Here is a 26,551-nt window from a genome sequence, read left to right as displayed (position 1 = left end):
GCATGGATGTATACGCCGGCCGGTGGGGGTGGGGGGGTTTAATGTAAACAGGAAATAACGTCAGATGCCGGCCGGATTAACAACGCAGTGTAACCGAAACAAAATGAGCCGCTGAAGTAGGGAGATGACGCGCCCAGTGGGTTTGTTTTACACTACAAAACACGGACCTTGGTTCAGACTTTCAGGCGTGAAGACGCTCTTAAAATACATTGTTTTCGAAAAGATAGCAGTCACCGTTGACATGGCATAATATGTCACAGGAAACAATGTTATCCTACTGTTTTTCACACATTCATATTTTACCTTGTTGGTAATATTCTGCACTAAGCTACATTTTCATTTCAGTGGCCTTAAGTAAACGTAGTTGCACCGCTGATCCTAACTCGTTTGTTTGTTTGTTTGTTTTTCTCATTGTAGACCAAACCACCTACCTAGCAGCATCAAAATAGTTAAACCAACGGTTCTTTTAAGAACCAGTTTCTTCTTCTCCTTCTGTAACTAATTCCATTTCTTTGTACGTCATAGTTTTTTCTTTGTCTCTTGTGTTTCTGTCTATCCTGCCTTCTTTTTGTGTGCATCCTTAATGCCTTTTAAAAATGTCAGCTGAGTCATCCAAACACCTCCATGAATGGCTGGAGGAGGGGAGAGCCTTGGTCGACCAGTTGACATCAAAAAGAGTAACATTTCGCACATTATTTCTATATTATGGCATTTGCCTACATTTATTGGACTTTGCACACACCTATGAAGTATGCATGTGCCATAGTGAAGTCAGATGTATAACCTTTCTTTTTACTTTTAGCCTAAGAAGAAAAAAAAGAGTGGGCGGATAGAAGGCAGCAATGTTTCTTGGAGGAAGAGGGATCGGAATGGGTACATCGTACCACAACATTTCAGGGCTAATCGATCTGGTCAGCAAAATACATAGATACACATTCACAAGTTTTAATGCTGATAGCAGCAATAATGTGTCCTACTTATTTTTGTGTTTGCAGTGAAACCTGCTAGCACTCAGGAGGTCCCTGAAGCTGAGGAGTCACAGATGCATACAAGCCTTCAGGAGGTCCCAAGTCTTGGTATGCTTATTGAATTCTGACAGCTTAAATGAAGTCAACCATTATCTTTCAATGTAAAGATGTTAAAGCTGTACAGAAAAGAAAAATGAATTTGAGCCCACTCTGGGCTCAAATGGCCAAACGGCCAATTCTGAACACCTTTTAAATACAGTATGTAGTGGCTATGTTCATGATGCATATGCAGTGACAAAGCCACGTAGGAAATTATATTTGTTTAATATTCTACTAAAATGTATTATTGTAACTGTCTTTTACGTTATTTTACGTATCATCTTAGATGAACATCTTCAGACCCTCAGAGCCCTGCTGAGTTCCATCACTGTGCCTGCAGCAGCAGAAGTGGAGCAGACACCCATACCCACCATCTCTGCATGGACCAGAAGACAACTGACCTGTCAAAAAAGATTCAGGGCTTCAGTACCTGCACTTCTAAATTGTACACTGGCTGCAGAGACCATAACACAGCATTGCTGTCAGCAGTGCCAGACAACTGATGCTGTGGTCCGGTGCCTAGACTGTGCTCAGTTTCTCTGTACAGCATGTGACTCGAGCATCCACAAAAAGCATGTCCTTCATGACAGGGAAGCCATGTTTGATGGTTTTTACAGGCCTATTCCACCCACCTCCTTGGTGGTGGTTGATGATAGTGGCCATTGTCAACTTAGTGAACAAGGTGTGTTAAAATATGTAATAGATGTCAACCCACCATGTTTTCATAATGTGTGCACTATATGGAGAGTGGTACAATATGTAATTTTTAAAGTTTGCTTTAACTGTTTTAAAGTGTTTTTTTCCCCCCTTTTCTGCAGTCTGTCTGCTTCCAATTTCTCCACCGACACAAATCTGTTCCTGCGGTCCAAACACCTTCACCATTATGCCAGGAAAGCAGACTGTTTTGGTGACTATTAATGGTATGTTGTTACTTCCCTTTACTTTTTATATCCCCCTTGAAGGCAGTGTGAGGTCAAGCATAATAGTTGCTCACAGTAATCCTTCTGTCCTGTGTTGCACAGATATTTGTCAAATAGTAAATCTATTTTCGGTTTCAGGTCCATACAACATGTGCCTGCCTGCTGTCTGTTGTCCATGTTGCTCTGCAAAATGGACCCCAGGGATGAGAGACCTCCTTGAACACAGATACTGGCCAGCAACCAGCAGCTGCCAAATGTTGTTCAAGACTGATGTGCTCACATCATTTGAGCAGATGAAGTTGGCCAGCCCAGCTTTATCTGTTCAAGCATTTCTCAAAATGCTTGAACATCGTTCCCTGAGCACAGGACGGGTAAGAACTTCTTGTTTGCAAGATTTTTTTTTTAAATTTCAAACATTAAAATCTTTCATTGTAAGCCATAATAATACTATTCTTGTTTCCAGACAGGCAGTATTTGTGGCGATACTTTCCACAGAGTCCTCAGGGAGTTTGCCTTTTGCAACCATAAGAAGGAGGATCTGTGCCTGGTGGAGCCTTTTGTATGCCCAGCATGCACACCGGACATGCTGGCTATATCTGCTGATGGTAATAGAAAGCATTACCGCTTCAAAAAGTCCAAAGGGTCAGTGGAGTCATTTTCTCATTGTAGTTGAAATATTATTTCATGTCAAAATAACTGGTTTATGGATGTGGGATTGGTTGTCAAACTTTTTCTTCTAATTTAACAGCACAGATGAACCATCTCTTTTTGATGGAGTGTTCATTGCACAAGATGCGAAAGTGTCTGCCTTTGTGGACAAAATCAGAAGTCAGATGCCGAGTGTAAGGATTTATATGATCCTCCAACCCTTTTTTATTTTTCACTTGTCCCAGGCCTATATGTAACAGATTGTATCTATTTTCAGAGAACTGGTCATGATGTCTGTGGGCCGGCTACTTTCACAGCAGGCAGAGAAACCTCGCAGAAGTCCAGGGCCAAGGTGGATGAGGAGGGCCTGGAAATTGCAGTATGCCGGCATGGAGTCTTGTTGCAAGGCTTAAATCACTACCGTGGAGAGATTTATGCGTACCCAATGTTCCTACAAAAGGAGCTGGCTGAAGTTGGAAATACAAAATTCTTTTGTATGGACATTACTTGCAGGTAGTTTTAGCCGTTGTTGTTTAGCCACTGTGTTTTAAGCTGTATTAATCATTATTTTAGGCCATGTAGGTGTACAATACTATGACAGGCTAAAACAAGATATTATGGCCTTTTAAATAAATCGATATGGCCAAACTGTTATCTATTTACTACTTGCACATCCAGCAGATAAAACTTAACATTAATATTCATTATTTGATTGGTTACGGGTACTGATGTGACTTTGCCATCACGCACACCAAATACCAAGTGGCTTTTTCATTGCAGGTATTGGCCATATTTGGAGAAGATGGCAGAGAAGATGCCTGAGCTTCAGCCACTGACAGAGATGAAGCCTTTTCTGTCAGTAATGCATGCCAAGGCACACACCAGCAAATGTGAGGTACAGTGTGCATGTTAAAAGTATTTGTCACAAGATGTTTTATAGAAATAAATATAGGTGTTGCAGATTTCATTGGTGAAATCATTTATATATATTATTATTATATATTATTAATAATTATTATTATATATTATTATATATTACATGGTTGTAATAGTCTTACATATGTATAAGCATGTAATATAATTTACTTACATACTTACACTTATGTAGCATGCTGTTAAGTACTTGCTATGGTTAGAGTTGGTGAGCAAACTGTTACAAAAACAGCCAGTCTGTCTGCAAGATTTCCAGGTTTCCAACATGTATGAAATGCATCTATTTTATAATATAGATATTGATTAAGGCTTAAACCAACAGCAGTTGTGATAGCTTTGTAGGCTTTGTGAATAAGAGTACAATTCAGAAAGTCTAATATGTTTTTAGGTACAAACCTCAAAATATATTAGACTTTCTGAATTTGCTCATGATACCAAAGTTAACAGAGGATGCACAGTTAACTTTGGTATTATGAGCAAATTCAGAAAGTGTACAAAGCTATCACAACTGCTGTTGGTTTAAGCGTTAAAGGCAAATGATTCTAAAGCTAAATGCCTTTATTTTATCGTTTGTTTTGGAGCAGGTGAAATGGGGTGGCAGAAGCCAGGACGGGGCAGGGAATACTGTTGGTGAGGAGGTGGAGCAGGTCAACAGCTTCCTCTCAAGGGCAGCTCTGACCACAAAATACATGACTAAGTCAGGTTGGTTTAAAAACACAGGCTTTGACAGAGTACCAGTTTATAGAATTATTCATCATTTCTGTTTGTTCTCACAGGCAGAACAGATAGGATAACTGTGCTCGCCATTGGATGGAACCACAGGAAGGTGGAGAGCCTCCATAAGACACTGTCAAAGAGATTTGCCAAAGTAAGAAGTCTATACCATAATTTCTCAATTCATGATTGATTCATGAAAACTACTCTGAAAACGTCATATTTATAAATGGTACACAGACACTTAAGTAAAAATATGACAAACCTACCAAGTACTTAAAGTAACATTGCAGAGTTTTTTGGCCTTAAAATAATGTTTCCAGACTCATTAAAATGGTAGAAAAATGGTTAATAGGATGAATGGTGCTGCTGCTGCAGCCTGAGCGGGGTCGCGTCGGCTGAAACTGCACTATGTAACTTCCCTGCACGGGTACAAATCAACGCCCCCCCTCCTCCCCCCCTCCGCTCTGCATCGAGAGAGAGACGTGGTGGGTAAAAGCGAAATGGTTCCCCTCCGGTCGTCGTCGCTGTCTTCCGACAGCATACGCTTACATAGAGTGTTTGGTCTGAAACACGGGTCTGTCAGTCACTCTGCTCTGCTGTAAGCCCAGGAGAAAACTTTCCTTGTATCCTACAACCTTTATCCAATGAGGAGAGAGAACGGCATAAAGGGGCGGTCCTCTCTGTGTGCAGCCAAGGGATGCGCGTGAATGTGGTGACGAAGGGACGAGGGCGGGGACTGCTAACTCCATCGGCTGACAGGAAGTTAGAAGAAGAAACCACCGGATCACTTACTTCTGCTTTAAGAATAATTTTCTAATACAGAATTGCCTTTGTTAACATATGGTAAAAACCGGTAAATAAGTCACACTAATATATAAGGTCCCGGTTCCCGTTTTGCTCTGTTCCAAAACAGATTGTTTATTCCAACACAATATTTAAATCTCCGTTGGGTCAATTCGTGTCAGTTATTGATCTGCCCGCATCTGTGACATTTTCTGATAAAGCGTTCACGGGTCACGCGGGTTACGGGTCACTCTGTGCATCACTACAGCAGTGGGTGGGGAGGGTGGGTGTTGTGCATACTGTGAAATATCCTGCCGGCGCCACTATAACCTACAAGTACGTGAGTCCAGGATGTGAAGCAACAATGCACTGATGCCCATAAAGAACAACAGAGCGAAAAATCGATCGTCGCTCGTGTTGAGAAATCCCAACTGGCGAGCAATTGCAACTGAGCGACTGAGCTAAAACAAAGGAGTGATATGAGCGACAGCAACAAAAATAAAAGCTGTGAACGCACCTTTAGACACATTTTGGGGTACCTCCCACCGATAAAAAGGGGATTTCTATTAAAGACTGACTTCTTTGTTTATCATATCATCATATATCATACTATATCATGTCTGTTCTAAGCAAGATTATGAGAGGTGGTATATGCCGATAAATAACTCCCCACATGGAAAGGGATTGCCTCATAGTATAATTGCCAAAGTCATATTTTAAGGTTTTTTGCACAATACTGGATAGTAAATCAGCAGTGTTAGAAGAGTATAATTAGGCAGATATCACAATATGTCCAAAATATGACTTAGCCAATTATGCTATGAGGCTAACCATATATATATATATATATATATATATATATATATATATATATAACGTTAATATGCATTCTGACCTACTCGCATAAATCCATTGTATATCAACTACTATCCAACTACTCTGCAGTGTCACATGCCTTTCTAGTCCGACATAATCTTACCTACATGATTCTGACGTGCAGCGGAGGGGTTTTCTTTCCCCTGAAGGGAGTTAATGCACGACATGGTGACACACACGTGAAGTCTATCTTATAGCACCATGTAATGTAAGTTAGATCCAACCAGACCTGTAAATAAGGCCAAATCCAGGTTAATTCTCTCTCTCTCACTCTGTTTTACTGATGTATAGGCCGTACCGCACTCCATGTTTTTAAACGAAGAAATTGTATTAAAGCTGTACAGAAAAGAAAATTGAATTTGAGCCCACTGTGGGTCTTAACATTAGTGTAATAACTCATCTATCAGACGATGTAGCCAAAACTTTGTGCAAAATTCTATTTTCGAGTAAATCCGGGATGAAAGTGTTTTGGTTTTTTTCACATTAGACAATGCAGGCGCATAAATTAAGCGTCACGTTGCTCACGATTCATCAGCCACTGATATTGGATCCGTCATCCATCCATCAATCAGACGTCTGAGACACACACACACCAAGCTCGGTCTCGCCCCAAGCTTTGAATATCCCGCACGCTCGATAACGACCAATCAAATTTGTTTTCCTTACTCGGGTAAACTCGGTGCGACAACTTGTGGAAACTTGTAGAAGGAGGCGCGACAAACAGGACAAACGGCCATTTCTGAACACTTTTAAAGGTGCCTCTTATTTACCGGTTGTTATGGTAACTTTTTAGAGATTACATCTTTGGGTTCATCTATCTTTTTCTTTTCCTCTAAAACATTCTAAATAGACTCTACAGAGAGCCGAAATGGAGGCAGCCAATCTGGAGAGTCTCAAGCAGGAGCTCAACATCACTCAGGAGGACATGGAGCGATGGGTGTGGGAAGTGAGGCAGTGGGCAGACACTGGTATGAAATATGATTACACTGGTGTATAGATTTGGTACTGTCTTTCCATCCAGTTGGCTACATGTTTTACAACCATAACATTTTATAATGGTAAAATTAAACTTTTTGTTTTTCAAGAGCGGCATGGAGCTCAAAGCAGCCAGGAAGAGCTTCAAACCGAAATAGATGGCATCATTTATTCCCTCCGGAGAAAGAAGCAAGATCTCTATCGACAAAATGGTAATTGCTATTAGGTCACTCAATAACTTAAATTATTTAGTTATTGTTGTTTTTATCTAATAAAATGTTTTGAAACTTACAGACAGCAACCAAACAAGGCAACGAAAGCGTAGGAGACTAAGCGAGCTCAAGAAAAAATTAAGAGAAAGAATAATGCACTACAATACAGCTGTAGCCTCTGAGGACAAAATTGAAACTGAAGAAGCATGCAGTCTCTCTGAGGAGTTAATTCTTCCTTGGGAAGCACAAGGTGATGGTAAGTAAAGTGTTGTATTTGTGTACTTCAGGAATTCACACAAAAAAATCAGTTCACTTTTATTATAAACAGTAACATCCAATCAAAGATAAAATACCCGAGAGGGAGGAATGCTCTTGCGCTTCAGCCAAACCAGTGAATCGGTGCTCTCAGACCAGGACACTACGCAGGGACTGAACCCAAATGAAAAGAGACTGGAGCACTCGATAAAATGCAGAAATATTTAATAAAGGTGCACAACAAGTAATTTTGACGCCAGTGTGCGTCTTCATCAGAGTAAGCAGGACTGAAGATGACAGTGCTGGTGTAAAGCGCTTTGAGTGGTCCAAGAGACTAGAAAAGCGCTATATAAGTGCAAGTCCATTTAAATAGTAGCAACCTGAGGTACAATCATCTCATTGGTGCAGAGTCAGCCAATCCTGTTCTCGCACTCAACAGACAATGCGTGGGCATCGGTCTAATTCATTTTTGTGTTTATTATTCCTTGTGGGCAGGCCTGACTGGCCCTTGTTATCACGTGTTATCAAACATGTTTGAAGTGTTTTAATTTGTCCCATCTGTTCCCTATTCCAAAAAACAGTGGTGAGCCTCCGCTTAAAGCGGCGTGTTTTTGACCAGGTCATGTTGTATCGGCGCATGGAAGAGGAGAAAGTAATCATCGTGAAGGAGATGACTCAGCACTGTCGTTATCTGAGGAAGGAATTGGAAAAAGTGGACAACTTCCTTTGTCAGATTAAAGGATACACCGAGAACAATGGTACGTTCCTGCAAATACTTTTTTGGAAAAAGGACACTGCACTCCCAGTGACTGATATTTTTCTAAAACCTGATTATCCAATATTTAAGTAGTAGTAGGATGATATAGTGTTCTGTAATGACTGAATTGCAAAAAACATACAAAATAATAGATAATTGGGGTGTCACGATCCACCAAATGTTTTTTTTTTTTAAGTACATTTTTTTGGCTTTTCATGCCCTTATTTGATAGGACAGTTGAGAGAGACAGGAAATGGGGAGGCAGAAAGAGGGAGAATGACACGCAGGATAGGGCCGCTCGGCGCATGATTCGAACCAGGGTCACCTGCAGTGAGGACTATAGCCTCAACACATGGGGTGGGTGCTCTACCATCTGAGCTAAACACTGCCCCTCGGTACGATTTTAATGAAACGATTCCATTCAAATTTCGATTTTTTTTTTACCCCTGCAGTGAGGGCTATGCCACTGTTACAGCCTGGTCGCACTGGACGCGGAACCGCAGCGCCCTGGAGCGGAGGCAGTTTCAGATAGGTGCACATGATAACCGGTCAGCCTGGTCGCACATCTCGCGCTGTGGAGCGCAGTGCGTGCGCCTGTAGCGCTTCAGATCGGTTCAATTCTATTTTTCACGCGAGCCGCCAGCGCCGAGAGCACCGTTTGTCAAGCTGGATAGACCAGATCGTACCAGACAGGAAGTCGGGCACAGAAAAGGCGAGAGAATCCGGTCAATTTTCAAAATTAAATAATTAAATAATGATTAATTAAGTTGTTGCTTGTCCGTCTATACATATTTGACCGTTGCATCTGCACACGAGACACACACATGTTTAACATGACGTGTGTGTGGAAAACCGAGCGACTGCAGTCGATGTCTGACAGCCACGGAGAGAAGAGGAGAAGTACGCTCCAGTGCGCGCGCTCAGCTTCCGCGTGCAGTGCATCCAGGGTGTTAGACTTCTGAGTTGTGATTTGAGTTGTGATTTGTAAAAATCAACACATTGGTTTTATACTTAAAAATAGAGGCTACATGGTATCAACTATTTCAGTTCATCAGTTCTGATGAACTGATGAAGCCTCTTGGATGAGAGGTGAAACGTCTTCCTAGACAAATAACTAAGTCCAGTTGCTTTCGATTTAACCTCCTTTGAAATACTATGACCTGGACAAATGAGAATATGCACCGGCTTATGGTATCAACTAAGTTTAATGTAGCCTAGTACAACACTATTTATTAAAAAGTAGCCTAATAGTATCTCAACAAGTCACAATCTCAACAAGTCACTTCTCTTTGGGATCTCAGGAAGCAAACCAAAATAAAATGTTAGCTAACTACTTTAGCAGCTACTGTATGCTGGGTCCTCTTTGCTTTTTCCCCCTTTGGACATACGCAAGTAGGAGGTAGTGGAGAGAAAAAAAACAGGGAGAATCGCCAATCCTACTAAGCATTTCGAAGTTCGAAATTGACGCTAATTTCGATTGATTTTCGAATTAGAATCAAAATCGTGACACCCCTAATGTTTAACATGATTGTATTTAGTATTCTAGAAAAAAAAAGCAGAATTGGACACAAACTGCATTATCTGTTCATTAAAGTAACTATCTCATATTTCTTTTTTTTTATCTTAGCTTTTCCAGGAGAGCTGACAGAAGAGGGATACAGGGGACTGCACTGCTGTCTTTTAAACAAGCGGTACATGCTGCAGCAGAAACTGAGCACAGTCACCAGTACCTATGCTTGTGTTAACACAGACCCCTCCTTTGTCACGTTGGAAGAAGACGTTGAGGAAGAGATCGAAGACGGTGAGGAGGAAAGTGGACAAGAAAACAGCAGTTCAGAGGGAGAATTGTAGATCTCTGTTAGCAGGACACTCAGTATGTTTACATGACACTTAAAAAAAACAAATTATTGCCTTAATCCGACTATAACTGAAGTGCATGTAAACACCTTAGTCCGACTGAAATCGGAGTTGGAGAACTCCGATTGAGACACCCAGATAATGCGATTGGAATTCGATTTTCTCCGTCATGTATTCGCCTTAGTCGGACTGAAGCTGGACAATGCATGTGCGCATGCTCCACAACCGTAGAGGCGGCACAAAGTGGAGCAGAGAAGCCGCCCGAACCCGGCGAAGTAAAGAAAAAAAACCAACATCAGCGCCCATTCAATGCATTTCGCACAGTGCCACCAGCAAGAGTGTTTTATTTTAAAAAAAAGAGAGAGAGATGAAAAAAGGAAGCCCATATCCTGTTCTCAGCGCGAATCGGGCCCAGACTGGCACGTCTGGTCGGGAACTGCAGTTGAGAATTTATTGTTAAGCTTACGAAGTTGTTCATATTCAGTTTTTTACAAGGTGACAGAGACATCAACAGGACAGGCGGCGTATTAACCCGCTGAAACAACGGGTGACGCCGCATGAGGGGGCGGACCCCGTCAGTTATTCGATTTTCTCAGTTGCAAGTCCGACTTGACACCAAAATCGAATTTTGAGCATAGCTCGAATAAGCTCTGAATGTAAACGTACTGACTGACTGCAGTGACCGTCTGTGTCAGTAACTGATTGATTATGTTCATTTTGTCTTCTTGTAGAGATAAGTTCTTTTTTTCATGTGTTCAGACAAAAATTAGATTGTGTTACCTGCTTGACAGTTTCGACTGCTGGCACACACACATTCATACATTGATTGTGGGTGCTACCGCACAGGGTGCCCAGCAGGTCACCGGAAGAAACACACTCACACTGATGGTGCAGTATCAGGGGCAACATGGGTTTAAAAGGGCTATGTGGAACAGTTACTGACAAGTCTGCTAACCAGAATGCTTGCACTCAAATTAACAACTGTCAATAAACATATTATTGTAAAAGAAAAGACTGTGTCATAATTTAAAACAAAAGAAAAATAAACTACTTAACTTAATGATGGTGACTATGTGTGACCACCACAACAAGAAAAAAAGAACTTGTCAGTAACTGTTCCACATAGCGCTTTTAAACCCACGTTGCCCCTGATACTGCACCATCGGTGTGAGTGTGTTTCCTCCGTTGACCTGATGGGCATCCTGTGTGGTAGCAGCCACCATCAATGTATGAATGTGTGTGTGATTGGGTGACGTATAGTGTAGAGCCTAAGTCCATCAGATATTGTACTATGTTCATTCTCGATTCATCTGTCTATTATTTTTGATTGTTTCATCTATTAATGTCCTTTCATGATGTCCTTGAAAGGACGTGTTTTTGTCCACAACTTGAATATATGCAGTTCACTGTCATAGAGGACCAACGATATCAGACAAGAGTCAGACAATGTGGTCTTGATTTTGGTGGCCCTTGTTCAGTGCAACACCTTCCTGCAAGGTTGTGGGAAGGTGTGGACAAACACTGAAAATGTACTTAAAGGAGAATGATACATCCTATGTCCAGAAGGAAAACTCACATTGAAATTTAAAACAAATTTTATACCAATTAGGCCATTTGAGTAGAAACACCTACACGATACACATAATTCTGAGTGCAGTGTTTAATACATCTCACATGTCTTGAGGGAATCTTCAAAAATGTAATGCTTTCTATGATTAAATGTGTAAACAAAAACCTTGACTTAAAAAATTCAGCTACCTTGGAAATAAATGTCAGTCTAACCCACATCCACTGTCTGTTGTGTTTTAACTCTCTGTACAAAAATAATTGTATCTATTTCTAATTGATTAAAATTCAGTGTGTGCACCTGGTTCACCGAGTCTCGTCAGTTCACACACACAGATGGGTTGCTTTATTGGATTATGTTGCTCAGTATAGACAATTGTAAGAATGTAGATTGTGTATTCAACATCCTCAACAAAGATCATGTTAACCCTCCTGCTGTCCTCCTATGGGTCAAGGAAGGAAGGACGAAGGGAACGATGGGAGGAAAGAAGGAAGGAAGATAGATGGAGGGAGGGAGGGAACAGATTGGGTCAAAAAAGAAGGAAGAAGTAAGGACAAAGGGAGGGAGGTAAAAAGGACTGTGAAAAGAAGTAAGGAAAGAAAGATGGAGGGAGGGAACAGACCAGGTCAACTGGATCAAAAGAGGAAGGAAGAAGAAGGAAGGACGAAGGGAAGGAAGGGAAAAAGGATTGTGGAAAGAAGGAATGAATGGAAGAAGGAAGGATGGAGGAAGTGAACATATTGGGTCAATTTGACCCAGAAGGACAACAAGAGGGTTGAAACCATCTTTCTATCATTTCCCATGATGAAATTATCATATTTTAGTCAGTTTTTGATAGAGGGAGAGACTAGCAGGCTTTGTGACACTGGGACACCGCTGGGGACTTTGTGGTTTTCCCAGCCCATGGCTTCGTGGCATTGGTACTCCAGCAGGCTTTGTGGCACTGGGATTTATGGGGAAAATTAGCTCTGAAATGGTCCAAATTTAAAAGTATGAATGTGTACAAGACTAACATCAATATCTTAAATAAATCTGGCCATTAAATACCCCTTAAAAGATATTTTAATGATTTTATCCAGCTTGGCCCTAAAAGAGGTCTTCAGATGTATACTTGAGAGAGCAGTGACTCTGCATAAGAGGAAAATCAAAGTTTGTCATAGGACAAAAGTGAAGACATCATTTCAAAGGTCTTGACCCAGGGAGTAACATATGTCAGTATGAGAGATGTGGGCGGTTCCTGCTCCGCAGGTGTGCCCTTTGAACCTTGTACCTGAGACACATTTGAAGGCTTACAGTTCAGCAACAAAACATGCTGCAGACATGGGGCCAACAGTTTTGGAAAGCTATTGACCTCTACTATCATACCCGAAGGCAAACCAATAGGGGGCGCCATTGGGTAGTGTTGAAACCCGGAAAAAACATGATTTCTCACTCTTGCCAATGACAATTATCTAATCTGACCAAACAGGTGTGCTCCCCACCCCCCAAAACCCACAAAAGTTTGCAAACTTCATGATCAACATTCTTAGATAATATAGATAACACATTAGAACTACAAAAATGGCGGAGCACGGTATGGCGGAGAACACAGTTGTTGCAACTTCCGCACAAATTGTAGTTCTAGTATCATTCTTCCGGATTAGGGTGTTAGGGACCGGGTTAGGGTTCAGAAAACATATATCCGCTCATTTTTCGACAGGAAAAGTATATCCCTAACACATACGTTCACATAGTGAGTAAATATATGTTACAAAAAAGTAATAGATGTATTAGTGCTATTATTGACGTGTTTCCAACTGCTCTGTCTCGCTGACTAAAAAATGGTGCGTTCAATGACATAAGTAAGTAACGTAACGTTTCAAAACAGACATTCCGGACCTCGTCCCCCGTCCCCCGATCTACCCCCCCCCCCTTTTTTTTTTATATTAGGCTAAGTCTCGAAAATATTCTTGAAAATGAGACATCAGCAGAAATAACGGGGAGGCAAGGGAAGCGGCTCTAGCGCCAAGGGTGTAATCATCGACGGTGCATGCCCTGCAACAGTGCCCAGAGTTCCCCGAGGGCCCATGAAGGCATCAGAATGTTCGGCTTCCTCACTACGTAACTCCCGCTTACACCGGTGCTTCGTGGGTTCAATCCCCGGTCGGGATGCAACGTAAAACATGGCTAATCTTTTTTTTGCCTCCACTGACGCAAAACTTAAAACCTGCCCATGTTGCGAGACCTCGCAACAGTTATATAGTAGGCCTATATGCTTTTCTTGGCAGACATAGGCTTTGGATTCGGGTTACGACAGGCCGAAATTTGAAATGGAATGACTCCTCGTCACGACAGACAACCAAAAACAGTAGTCAAACGCGCGCCCATGTTCCGCCTGAACCAATACATCCATGGCCTGAACCACCTACTTAGCTTGTAATCGATGCATATTGAGATTTACTTCCGGGATCATGGTCCTTAAGGTCAGCCAATCAGAAACTTCAACCTAAACATAGACCTTATACTCCATTTCCCATGGAGTATAAATCAGGCACTATAGGTTCACTGAATCAACATTATTTACATGAAATGCATTTATTGACTATTTATATACTTTATTAATCCCTTGCTGGAAATTCTTTCATCACAGCTCTCCAGTGTACAAAGGTAAAGAATAATATAGCAGAAGGTATAATGTAAGATAAATTACAAATTAAATATTACAAGAGTTAAAAACTACAAGAATAAACCCCAAAATTTGCCCCTCCCCCTCCCCCTATCTTAACAGTATACAAAAGCAAATATAAGCAAACAATAAATATATCTTTGTTGAGGTGATATTGCACCTAGAAATAAGCTGCTTCATAGTACAGGCCATAGTGAGCTGGTTTATTGCACAGAATAATTGTACACTTTAATGGCCACACTAGGCAGGAATGATTTCCTGTGGCGCTCTGTGGTGCAGCGTGGTGGAATGAGTCTCTTGCTGAATGTGCTTCTGTGGCTGGCAAGAACGTCGTGGAGAGGATGGAGAGAGTTGTCCAGTATGGACTTATTCCTGGACAACATCCTTCTCTCTGACACTACTGTCAGGGAGTCAATCTCCTCTCCAACAACATGGCTGGCTTTGAGGATGAGTTTGTTAAGTCTGTTGGCATCCCGCACACTCAGTCTGCTTGCCTTGTTGAAATAATATCTGTTGCATTATTGTTATGGATGCACACGTACAGTAGACAAATGCTAACATGGACATCCTGAGGATGGACAACACTTCCTGCTGTGAAAACAATGAGGGCACAAGCAAAACAAAAAATAAAGACAAAATAATAGTCTTACATTTGTCAACCATTACGTCTCTCGTTTTTAAGATAAAGTACACTGATGTTTACAGCATAGCAGTAACATGTCTTGTGATAAGAATGATAAATATTCAGAATGGCCATAGCCATTCTGAATATGCCAGAAGAAAATATATTAATAAATAATTTCTGTTAGTGAAAGTGCATACATCTATACTCTAAAATGACAAATTGTAAGCAGTTGTGTAGTGTATATGAAGGACCATAGCCAGCGACAGGTATGTTATTTCAAACATTTTTATTTAAAATACATTCAGACTATGCACAACTAATGTACATTCTTGTCAAATAAACTATAATGAATGAATAATGATGAAAATAATTAGAAAATAATAAAATTAAATCAAAGTTCTGCGTTTCAAATTCTGAAAAGCTTAGAGCTCACCATCACAGTCACAACTGACAGCATCTTGTCACTCCAACAGAGGAAACAAACACACATGTTAAGGATGGTTTTAAATTTGGAGGTTTTCTTTTGGCTCCCAGGAGTTCTTCCACTTCACTCCACTGTAAGACAGACAAAAAGAGAGAAAAACGTGTTATTGTCACATTGTTCCTTACTGTTTGGAATATAATTGTTCTATCATGACACTACCATTTAGAATGAGACATGGGGTCTTTCTCATTTCTCTAATTTGTGCCTTCTTGTCTCCTCAATCCTCTGGCTTGTGCCCCGGAAATCAATTGTTGTTGACGAAGGATATCTCAGTTCCTAAATTGCACCTTAAGGATTGAGGATGGAGGAGGCTCGCTGGGAGGAGTTATGAACGAGGATACACAGGTGTATCCTTTGCGTCAGTCTATCACTACTCTTGACATATAAAGGGGCTTTGGCAAACATGGCTCTTAAAGGCGAGCTCGTCTCCTTTTGGTAAATGCCTGTTTCCTCGATTCCTCTCTCCTTCCGTCTCTTCCTCACCTCCTCTACTCATACAGTACTGTATTTCCCGTGGGCAGGACTAAGAGGAGAGGAGGCAAGGAAAGGAATCGAGCAGTATAAATTAGAGAAATGAGAAAGACCCATGGAGTCTCCAGGTATGCATACATTCCATCTTTTTTTATCCTCAAAATACTTCAGCATAATGAAAAACTAGATGAACATACTGCATTTTGCATAATATTGTATACTTTAATTGCAGATATTTCTGCATTCAGCGGACAAATTTTGAAGATGGAGCTGAGACTGAGATGATTTAACCCCCTGCCTACATCAGAAAAGTACCTACACTTGTTACTTACAGGAGCTAAATGGTCCCATTAGTTTACATAATAACGCCTGGACCGTCCCATTTAAATACATGGGAAGCACACACATCTTGATCCCTGTCACAACACTTTTTTGTCATGTAGCTGCCCTGGTCATAGGAGGAGGGGCTTAGGATGGGGAAATGGTGGATTTTTCATTTCATCTTGTAAAAATTTGTGACGGTTTCACATTGGTATAACCCCTGATGAAAGAGAAATAATGTTTTTTTTGGTTCTTTGACAGAGGGATGAATATGTGTTTCTTTAGTCATGTATTACAGGCGTTAAACTAATGGAACCTCTGGTGTTCGGGTCACCAGTGACCTGTTTTCAAGTTTTAAATGCGTAGAAGTACCACATAAATTTGTTTATAGAATCAAGACTTTTTGACTTTGTCAGGAACCTCTATTTAAACAAAATAAAACAAAAACATTTTTTTTCACAAAGTTCTAAAATGCTTTGGTGAAAATTGTTACATTTGTGGTGTTCGGGTCAATTTTGACCCGGTTATAACGATAAGAACAATAATGAGAGTACAAACTGAAATCATGAGTGCAAAACCAACCTTTTCATGGATAAGGAAGCCTAACAACATAACCATGAGATGAGAAACAAATGGGATGATAAATAATTATTTTAGTGTGTTTCACAGCTGATTGAAGACTCTGGTCAAAACTGGCCCTAACACCATAGATGGTAGCAGAAAGCTGACAAGAGGAAGGTTCAATTGAAGCCAAGGGTCGTAGTGACAAAAAAGGCCCAGGGGGCCACACCCAAAAATATTAAAAACCAATATTTTCATGGATAAGGAAGCCTAACAACGTAACCAAGAGAAGAAAAACAAATTGGATGAAAAAAAATGTATTCAGTGTATTTTACAGCTGACGAAGGTTAAAGTAACAAGTGTGATTTTTTTTTCGGTCAGTACTGGAAACATTTTTTTAATTGCTAGTTTAATGAAAATAAGTAAATTTTACACTTGAATGATGTCTAGGATGTGATCACATGAATCTGAATCTGATGATCTACACTGGCCAAACATTTTTTGACTGCTTTGTCATGTGCTCGAGAGTCACACTTTGCTATTACTAATCAAATTCAGGTTAAATTTGAAAAAAATGTCTGTATTTTAGTTTGTGCTGTTCTCCCAGTCAAATCATCAACAGTAAAGTAAACTTCAGAAAACATACACACCATCCAGAGCAAGGATGCCACTGCACCAACACCTCCGCAAGGCCCTTCATGAAATACAAAAAGACATTAGGATAAATGAATAGCATTACTTCAGTTTGACTGAAATCAAAGAATGAAGTGAAATAATAGTCACTGGTCTAAAAATTAAATTTTACACTATAAACTCAATACAAAATCTTATGACAAAAAAGTGTTAAAATGAATTGCTTAGCAACGTGAAGCATTACATGATTGTATAGACTTTACACTAATAGTAAGATATTAATTTCTGTACATTTTGTTATGTTTTCACATACATACTAACATTACACCATTGTTGTTGTCTGAGTATTGTCATTTCATAATTGTTTGGGTAGTCTGGATGAAAAAGAAACCCCAAAAGCATGATGTCCAGCTAAAAATGTAAAGCTAAAAAAAGTGTGCAAAGATTACATATTGACAAATAAACAAAATGTTCTGTTGGACAATCATAGGGGTCTACAGGGTTGCTTTTTTAATCACCACTGTTTTTTTTAGTTCTAATGCATTTTGAAACAAACCTCCCTGATTCTTTCCCTCATGATTTTTTTGTAGGGAAAACTGGATGACCCTTGATGCATGGGGCATTCTGAAATGAATTAAAAGATGGTAATGATTGGTAGGTTCAACAGAAATCTTTGCCATTAGGATCAGGGTTATAGATAATATCAAAAATGAAACATGAGAATTGATTATCAATCAACATGTGATAATCAAAATTACTGCCAACTGTTAAGAACTGAACAGGACCTTTTTCATTGATGTTACTGTAACATGACAGTGTTGTTATACGATAAGATTGCATTTTCTGAAGTGTCTGTCTTTAAACAATACTTAAATGCCCATGCTAAGTTACTCATTGGTTACTGTAAGATCCATTACTAAAGCTATTATGTGGTAAGAGATGGAGGACAAAATGCAGATATTTAGTTCTGCGTAAAAAAAAGTATTCTATAATTGAGACAAATCTGGGATGCATTTTTCACTATAACATTGTTTTGTCTACCACAGACTGTACAGAAGCCTTACATCATCATCTTAAATTTAAAGTTATGTTGAAACTTTATTTTGAAACATCAAGGCCCTCTGCCCCCTGACTGGGAACCAAACCCAGACCGCAAAGATGCGAGCACCGCATCTTACCCGCTAGACTGCCAAGAAACAAAAGCCGTGTTTCCACTACATGGTACCGGCTCGACTCGACTCGACTCGGCCTTTTTGTGTTTCCATTACGTAAAAGTACCTGGAATCTGGTACCCGGTACTATTTTTTTAGTACTTGCTCGGCCACGGTTCCAAAACGGCTGAAGCGGTACTAAAATGTGACGTGTAAACATTGCGGACCGCTGATTGGTCAGAGAGTCGTCACTGGTGGCCGCGGGTCATCAGATATCACCACATTTCAATAAATAAATGTTTTAAAATGAACAAACTATGCAAGTCTGGTAGCTTTTCCGCTGTCGCCCCCCCTTCCCCGTCTGGCCATGTGGGTTTGTTTACAACGAAGCCGGCGAAAAATCAATACGGAGTAGTGGATAACTTTATATAACACATAGGATGTTACGATGTCTTAACTGTCAAAAACGGCTTATAGTTACGGAGCTGGTTTGTGTGGCGGTGCAGCAGAGAGGAGAGGAGAGCTGGGACACCGGGGGGCTGCGGCCAGGTAACGGATGTTACAAGGTTGGTTTTCAGCCGTGAGAGACCAGGTGAAGGCAGAGAGCCTCCGCTCTCACTCGTAACAAGTCACAAGTCATGTAGTTAACTATCAAATTACTCCGGAGCTTTTTAATTAAGGTAAAAGTGTGGCATAACCACGGGGAAAATCCTGCTTGGTTTCATTTTATTTTGTTAAGCGCCGCCCATCGCTATGACGACCGGCTACTCTAAAAGCGGTACTATCCTGTAATGGAAACGCTCTCTAGAATAGTACCTGGTACCAGAGCCGAGCCGAGTCGAGTCCAGCCGGTACCATGTAGTAGAAACGCGGCTTTACATACATTGACTAGGCTGCATAATAAAGAGAATATTATGCTTTTGTAGAATTCTTACCCAATCTTATTTAAACAACAATGAGGCCGGCCCTATTCATGTCCTTTAGCTGACAGAAGACTGGAATGAAACTGTACTGACTTAAACTGTTTTACCATGAAAAACCACAGTTTCCATACTGAGATAAGAGAATGACTGATAACCCCACACATACCATTAGTGTCTGCTTTCCTCCTTATTCTTCCTCTTTTTTTAGAAGATACAGAGTCAGGAGGAGGCATGGAGAAGGAGACAGGAGGAGGCAGGGAGGAGAAGACAGGAGGAGGCAGGGGGGAGGAGACAGTAGGAGGAGGGAGGCAGGGAGGAGGAGACAGGAGGAGGCAGGGAGGAGGAGGCAGGGAGGAGGAGGAGGCAGTAGGAGAAGGAGGCTGGGAGGAGAAGACAGGAGGAGGCAGGGAGGAGGAGGCAGTAGGAGAAGGAGGCAGGGAGGAGAAGACAGGAGGAGGCAGGGAGGAGAAGACAGGAGGAGGCAGGGGGGAGGAGACAGTAGGAGGAGGAGGCTGGGAGGAGAAGACAGGAGGAGGCAGGGAGGAGGAGGCAGTAGGAGAAGGAGGCAGGGAGGAGGAGACAGGAGGAGGCAGGGAGGAGAAGACAGGAGGAGGCAGGGGGGAGGAGACAGTAGGAGGAGGAGGCTGGGAGGAGGAGGCAGTAGGAGAAGGAGGCAGGGAGGAGAAGACAGGAGGAGGCAGGGAGGAGAAGACAGGAGGAGGCAGGGGGGAGGAGACAGTAGGAGGAGGAGGCTGGGAGGAGAAGACAGGAGGAGGCAGGGAGGAGAAGACAGGAGGAGGCAGGGAGGAGGAGACAGTAGGAGGCTGGGAGGAGAAGACAGGAGGAGGCAGGGAGGAGGAGACAGGAGGAGGCAGGGAGGAGAAGACAGGAGGAGGCAGGGAGGAGGAGACAGGAGGAGGCAGGGAGGAGGAGACAGGAGGAGGCAGGGAGGAGAAGACAGGAGGAGGCAGGGAGGAGGAGACAGGAGGAGGCAGGGAGGAGAAGACAGGAGGAGGCAGGGAGGAGGAGACAGGAGGAGGCAGGGAGGAGGAGGCAGTAGGAGGCAGGGAGGAGGAGGCAGGAGTGAGAATGAGTGTGAATTCGGTATTATCTGGGGTGAGCAAAGATGTGGGCAGAGAATCTGCTGCTGGGTCAGCTGCGATGTTAGAGGGGAAGACATCCTCCATCCGGGTTGCTGGTCCAACTGCTGTGGTCACTTTGAAGAAAAAAAAACAAAAAACAATAGGCGTGTTTCCACTACAGGAGTTGCTGGTAAAAGGAGGGGGGTGGAACCTTTGCAGGAACTGTCCTCTCACTCAGTCCTCTAAGTGGCGGTGTCTCCACTGCAGACAGGACCCACTGGGCTCTTAAGCAACATGTGACAGTTTTGATAATTGCGCGGTCTGTAGAAGCTAAGCCAATGCTTTAAGCTACTGAGGCATTTCAACAGGAAACCTAATTGACGCGCTTCACTTTACCATGATGGATGAATGAGAGTCCAGTTGCTTTTCAGTTTAGATGCAAACAAGTCCATTTATTTCACATCTTATTGCTTTAAATCACAAATTCTCACACACACACGTGTTGTCACTATGTCTGTGCTGTTTAGTAAAGAAAGTGTGAAGAGCTCAATGGGGCTGTATACAGAGCTGGGGCTGAGCTGAAGTCTGAACTCTCATCTTTTTTTTTTTCATAATCCTCCTCTTTAGATGAGTCAAAACTTTCAGGCTCTGAAGCACTATCATCCTCATCACTGCTTCTCCCTCTCTCCCAACAATTCTGCGGTTTTGAAGCTTCACTGTTGTTTTGATTGACAGGGTCTCCTCTCCCGTCTCTCGTTATGCCAGCCGCTAAAACTGTGATAGGAAGGACCTATAGTGATCCCAGAGCGTCACGAAAACGCGCTAGCACGTGCACCGAGTGTTTAAATGACTTGAATTGAACCCCGGTACCTTTCTGATTATGTTTAACGAATGTACGGTGTCCTTGAGTGTTTAGAAAGGCGCCTACAAATAAAATGTATTATTATTATTATTATTATTATTATTATTATTATTATTATTATGTGATCATCTGATCCTAAAGCCTGCACACAAACAGCGCACAGAGAAGAAAAGCGAAGAAGAGATGAAATTTATCATCTCATTTGTGCCTTTTCCAGCGGATTATTCAACTACTGTAGTAAATCTTGTCTATATTCAGTTTGTGGGTAATCTATTATTTTTTTGCCCCCTCTTGCCCCAGCGTAGAGCTGGCCTCTAGTCTGACCAATCAGTACAGAGTAAATCTCTGGACTTTTTCAGGGCCGATCTGAGTACCTACCCCAGGCAGGGACTCTGTTCGGCCCCCCTAAAGGTTCCTGTAAATGCGCAAGCGGAAATAATGAAAGTAATGGCAAACAAACACTGCATATCTCCAAAATCAGGCAGGTTTCCAGGATGCCAAGTAGCCTACTCATTTCAATGTAACAATTCCCGATGAGAACCGGTGTCAAAAAGGGAAAAAGGAGGGGAAAAAAAAAAAATTGATCACGGACTTTCATTGCACCATGGCAATGAACGAAGCTTCGAAGCTTCAAATTTTTTGGGTCAGCCCTAAAAATTACCCTGAAGTTCCTGCAGTGGAAACACGCCTTACATGGGGCTTGACATAAGGAGGTGAAAACACATGCACATATCAAAATCTGTTTAAGCTGGATGAAGAAATACTTGATGTGAAATCAAATGACAGAGTATACTGCACCATATACAGTTACAATTCATATTATAATAATGCAGAGCAGAATTTTATTCATTCTTTCATTTCAGTCTAAGTGAAAGATGCCAACAAGGATCTGTTGAAGAAATGATTAAATGTGTGCTATTACATTATTACCCCAACTGTTTCAGTTTATTCTGTGTTTCTAATAAATCTTTAGTACACCACAGACTTTGCTTTGCCATAATAAAATGGAATCTATGTTTTCTGTTAAAAAAAAACAACATCCAGGATACACTAAGCTTACTCTTTGGTAAAAATGTAGCATGAACACTTGTGTACATTACCATTAAGAAGACTTTCATAGAGTTTCTCAATGGTGTGAAATGCATCCATTGCTTCTGTCTCTTCTCCTGTCAACTCCCAAGGACAGAAGACCTCTGCGCTGAATCCAGCCGCCGTCTTCTTCGCCAGGAGCAATACTGGGTAGCGCTCCAAAAGTTGCCACTTGTGGAGCTGGAACAAAATTGACATAAAATCATAAGTCATAGAGTAACTGTATTAATTCCTTAATTCTCACGCCACAACACACTCATAGCACAATAAAAAAACAAAAATAAACAAACTGGCAGCTGTGTGCAAGATCAGCTAGTCCTAATAAAAAGTGACATTTAAACTCCAGGAAAATATTTTCATTCAAGTTCATATTTGCAATTCACAATGCAAATATTGTACAGATTGATTCCACAGGTTTCTCTTGTAAACAATGAGCATTGGCGAAGAGGACAATTAGTGCAAACTCTCTCCCAAAAAATCTGGGTGTTCCAGAAGAGACAAAAGCCGATAATGAAAATTGAAAAGAGGCAGCATTTGTACTTCCATTTAAGTCTCCTACTGCACTATGGGTTCATATTGTCCCTCTCTATAAGTCGCTATGCATAGAAGCATCTGCTAAATGCCCAAATGTCTATGTGAAGATTTAATTTGCAAGACAATTCATGGTGTGCCCCTAAATTTTCTGCTTGCGCCCCTAAAAAAAGGAAAAAAAATAACTTATGGTCCTTTTCCACTAGCACAGCAGGGCACAGCAATTTTGCTTTCCCACTAGCCCTAGTACCTGTACCAGGTACTATTTTTAGTACCTCCTCGGGCCTGGTTTCAAGCGAGCCGAAGCGATACTAAAACATTACGTCAGCCGACTGCCTTCCACTGATTGGACAGAGCGTCATCACTGGAAGAGTCGCGAGCGATACGTCCTGAGAATCAAACCCGGAAATTTAAAAAACAAAGCGGCGACAACGACCACTGATTTGTATCAAGACTGTTGTTATTCCTTCACCCAAGTTAAATGACTGCTGTGTGGAAAACCACGCTGTGGTCTGTAATCGAGGTGCAGATTAGTGAGTTTGGAGCTGACAAGTGGATCGAAAAACGAAAGAGAGTATGCGGCCCTGCGATCGCCCCCGCTGAGGAGGCACTAGAGAACTCAGCTGAAGTGGAAAAGCACCTTTACCGAGCCAAGCCTTGCCGTGCCGTGACTGTGTAGTGGAAAAGCGCCATTAGTCTGGAGTTATGTTAGCATAGTTATTGGTGGACAGTGCTAGCATTCATATAGGTGTTGCATATAAAAACTTTTTATATATCTGAAAAGGTTTGCTAGTTTGCTTTGCCTCTTCTCCGATTTCTCTGTGCACACTGAGGAAGGCATAACCGAAACTATATATATTTGGTTAAATATATAATAATACTGGTATGAATATTGAGGTTCATATTAAGTATGAACTAACATAGCATAAAAAAGGTTTGTGTCTTACTGAATTCAAATATGGTGGTCACACAAATATAGTTAACAACATAAAATGCAGTAAACAGCTTTACAGCAGTTTAGTAAACCGCAGTTTAGTTGTAGGCCTACTTAACACATCAACTAAACTGAGATTCAGGATTAGCTTGCACAGGATGGAGGGTGAAGTGGTGAAAAAGTCAATGCCAAAACAAAAATCCTACCAGAAGACTAGTGCTGTCGTACAATTTGTTTACACTTTTGTTTTTGTTTTGTGTCTCCTTCCAGGCCTGATTGATCTTTTCCTTTGCCTTTTCCAGCTTTTGTTTGTAGGGCTGCTTGGCCCCACAAACACAGCACACCTTGCTGGCCACCCCTATGTTGCCCTGGCACTCCACGCACAATTTTTGTGTCGGCATCTGGGGAGAAAAACAACAACAATGTTTTAATCAAATGTCATGAGAATGAGAATGACACACAGTACATGAGCTAGTATTTAACAAATGCATTCATCCTAAAAGCATGCACACACAGCCACACTCACAAACGTATGTGATCCATCAGATTTTTGTAATGTTGCAATTACAAAGGTTTATCGTGTATTAAATATTGACTGCACTGACATAATGTAGCCCTATGCATAAACTATGCACTATACATAAGCTATGGATAAAGTGAGACGTGGATCTTGGCTGTATACCAGCAGCTGCCAATATCTGGTTATCGGTAATCATATAGTAGGTTACCGGTACGTGCATGGACGTATGGTTACCTGTTATCAACATCAGGGGTCTGTGGGTTGACCATAGACTGTAAAAAGAAGGGGTTGACCTCCTCTGACCTGGATGCGGCGCGGCTTGTAGTCGTTCGCACCGAGATCGCGCCGCTCCTACCGCGCCGCGTCTACCTGCCGCCGCGGTAGACAGTTACCGCTGGAATTTGAAAAGGAAACTAGCTAGTTCCCCTCTCGTTTACACACACTAACACACACACGAGACAACCTAACGTTAATAAATAACACAGTAGCGAGCCCGCCTGGTCTGGACCAGAGCGATAGTCTGGACTACCGCGCCGCTCAACGGCGCGACACTCGCCGCGCGAGTTGTATTGACTTTCAATGTAAACTCGCCGCAACGAGCCGGGCGGCGCGATCTCGGTGTGCATCATGCTAATGCTAATGCTAAATGCTACGGTCCGTTTCTGCGTGTTTCTGACTTGTCAGAACAAAATGAGCAGCTGGATGAAGTTCAGCTTCCACGGGCTTCCTCTCCTCAACCTGGACTCACTAAAGCTCCGGCTAGTTGAGATAAAAATGGACCTGAATGCTGAAGCGGAATGATTATTATCAGAATGAGCCGGGCAGCGGTCAGAGATGACATCATCCAGGTCAGAGGTCAGTAGGTCAATTTACGGCCGGATGTTGATCAGGTAACCCCGGACTCAGAGGGGAAGCACTGGTGTACCAAAATATTGGTGAAATTAACGAGTTTCGCGGCGCTTACCTTGTTACCTACTGTCCGGCGGGATTAGGCGGGATTGTCCAGTAACGTAATAAAAAATTAAATGCACCAAACCGGGCGTCAGATGTCATCCTGCTGCCGGCCGGTAGAGGCGCTCTTTGAGAAAACGACCTCAGGGGTCGTATTTGAGTGGTGGTACAAACGACCGATATGATCGTTTTGGGTTGGAGGACTTGTTGCAAACCATAGGCTACATCACCATTCAACATGACCAAACTTTTTTGCATGTCACTGTACTTAGCACTAGTCTGTGTTTGTATCACCCACTGTGTGTTGACATAGGTTTGCCTTTAGTTTGTGTTAATATTAGTATCAGTATGTGTAAGCAAAAGTTTGTCCTAGTTTGTCAGTCTGCATTAGCACCAGACCGTGCACGAGCCTGTGTTGGTGTTAATACCGACTGTCAGTAGGCTAGTATCAGTATGTGTTGGCATACATTTGTCTTGTGTCAGCTGTTTTTTTCTTTTCTTTATCAGCCTGCGTTAGCATCAACCTGTGTGTGAGTTTACGTTAGCATCAGCTGTATTTACCTCCGCCTATGAATGAGTCTGTCTGCATCCGTGTGTGTTTATTAAAAGCCTGTGTGCCAACCTGCTGTCTGTGTCTTCTTCTGGATATTTGTCCACCACATTGATGATATCCAGACAAACCAGGCCCACACACAGGATCTTCTTCTCTTGCTCCATGTTGATCCACAAATGCAGTTTGGACTTTGACACAGACACATACAGTCTACGTCCCACGTCCCTCCCCCTGTCACCTCACGATAATAAGACGCACCACTTCCTGTCAGTGGTGATTACAAAATAAAAGCCTTACAGACAGTAGCCACCCTCGAGCACTAGGCCTACTTTTTCATGATTTAAACTGCATTGCTTGTGTTATCGTGAACAACATATTGCGAATACATATCCTCCTGAGACCCAGGAAAAAAAAGTTTTTTGATTTTGATTTTTTTTTACACAAATTAAGTGTTAGGATGGTAAAGAACAAATTGCAAAGAAAAAAATCTGAAATTTTAATTTAATTTTAATTTTATAACCTGTGCACTGTAGTGTACAACAGGACTATATTGTTCTCAAACGTGCAATATTTTGTTGCTTATAATGTACATGGAAAGACTAGAATTATCATGTAAAATACAGCAATA

General features: G+C 41.7%; 1 protein-coding gene across 1 annotated transcript; it reads left to right on the top strand.

Annotated features, from left to right (window-relative positions):
• Window positions 1–869: 869 nt before the first annotated feature.
• Window positions 870–24,803, top strand: LOC146960834 (uncharacterized). Its single transcript, XM_085772016.1, has 15 exons — window positions 870–873; window positions 996–1,076; window positions 2,189–2,358; window positions 2,496–2,629; window positions 2,736–2,829; window positions 2,913–3,148; window positions 3,416–3,530; window positions 4,153–4,270; window positions 4,345–4,436; window positions 6,795–6,912; window positions 7,030–7,131; window positions 7,214–7,387; window positions 7,968–8,144; window positions 9,771–9,944; window positions 24,670–24,803. The coding sequence occupies exons 1-15, from the start codon at window positions 870–872 to the stop codon at window positions 24,801–24,803; spliced, it is 1,923 nt and encodes a 640-aa protein (XP_085628142.1).
• The last annotated feature ends 1,748 nt before the right edge of the window (window positions 24,804–26,551 follow it).

This window comes from Trachurus japonicus, unplaced genomic scaffold (assembly GCF_045865225.1).
Source record: "Trachurus japonicus isolate A0001 unplaced genomic scaffold, Traja_1.0 AP029946.1".
Lineage (NCBI taxonomy): Eukaryota > Metazoa > Chordata > Actinopteri > Carangiformes > Carangidae > Trachurus > Trachurus japonicus.
The sequence above is the reverse complement of the archived record's forward strand: the minus strand, read 5'-3'. Positions and strand labels throughout refer to the sequence as shown.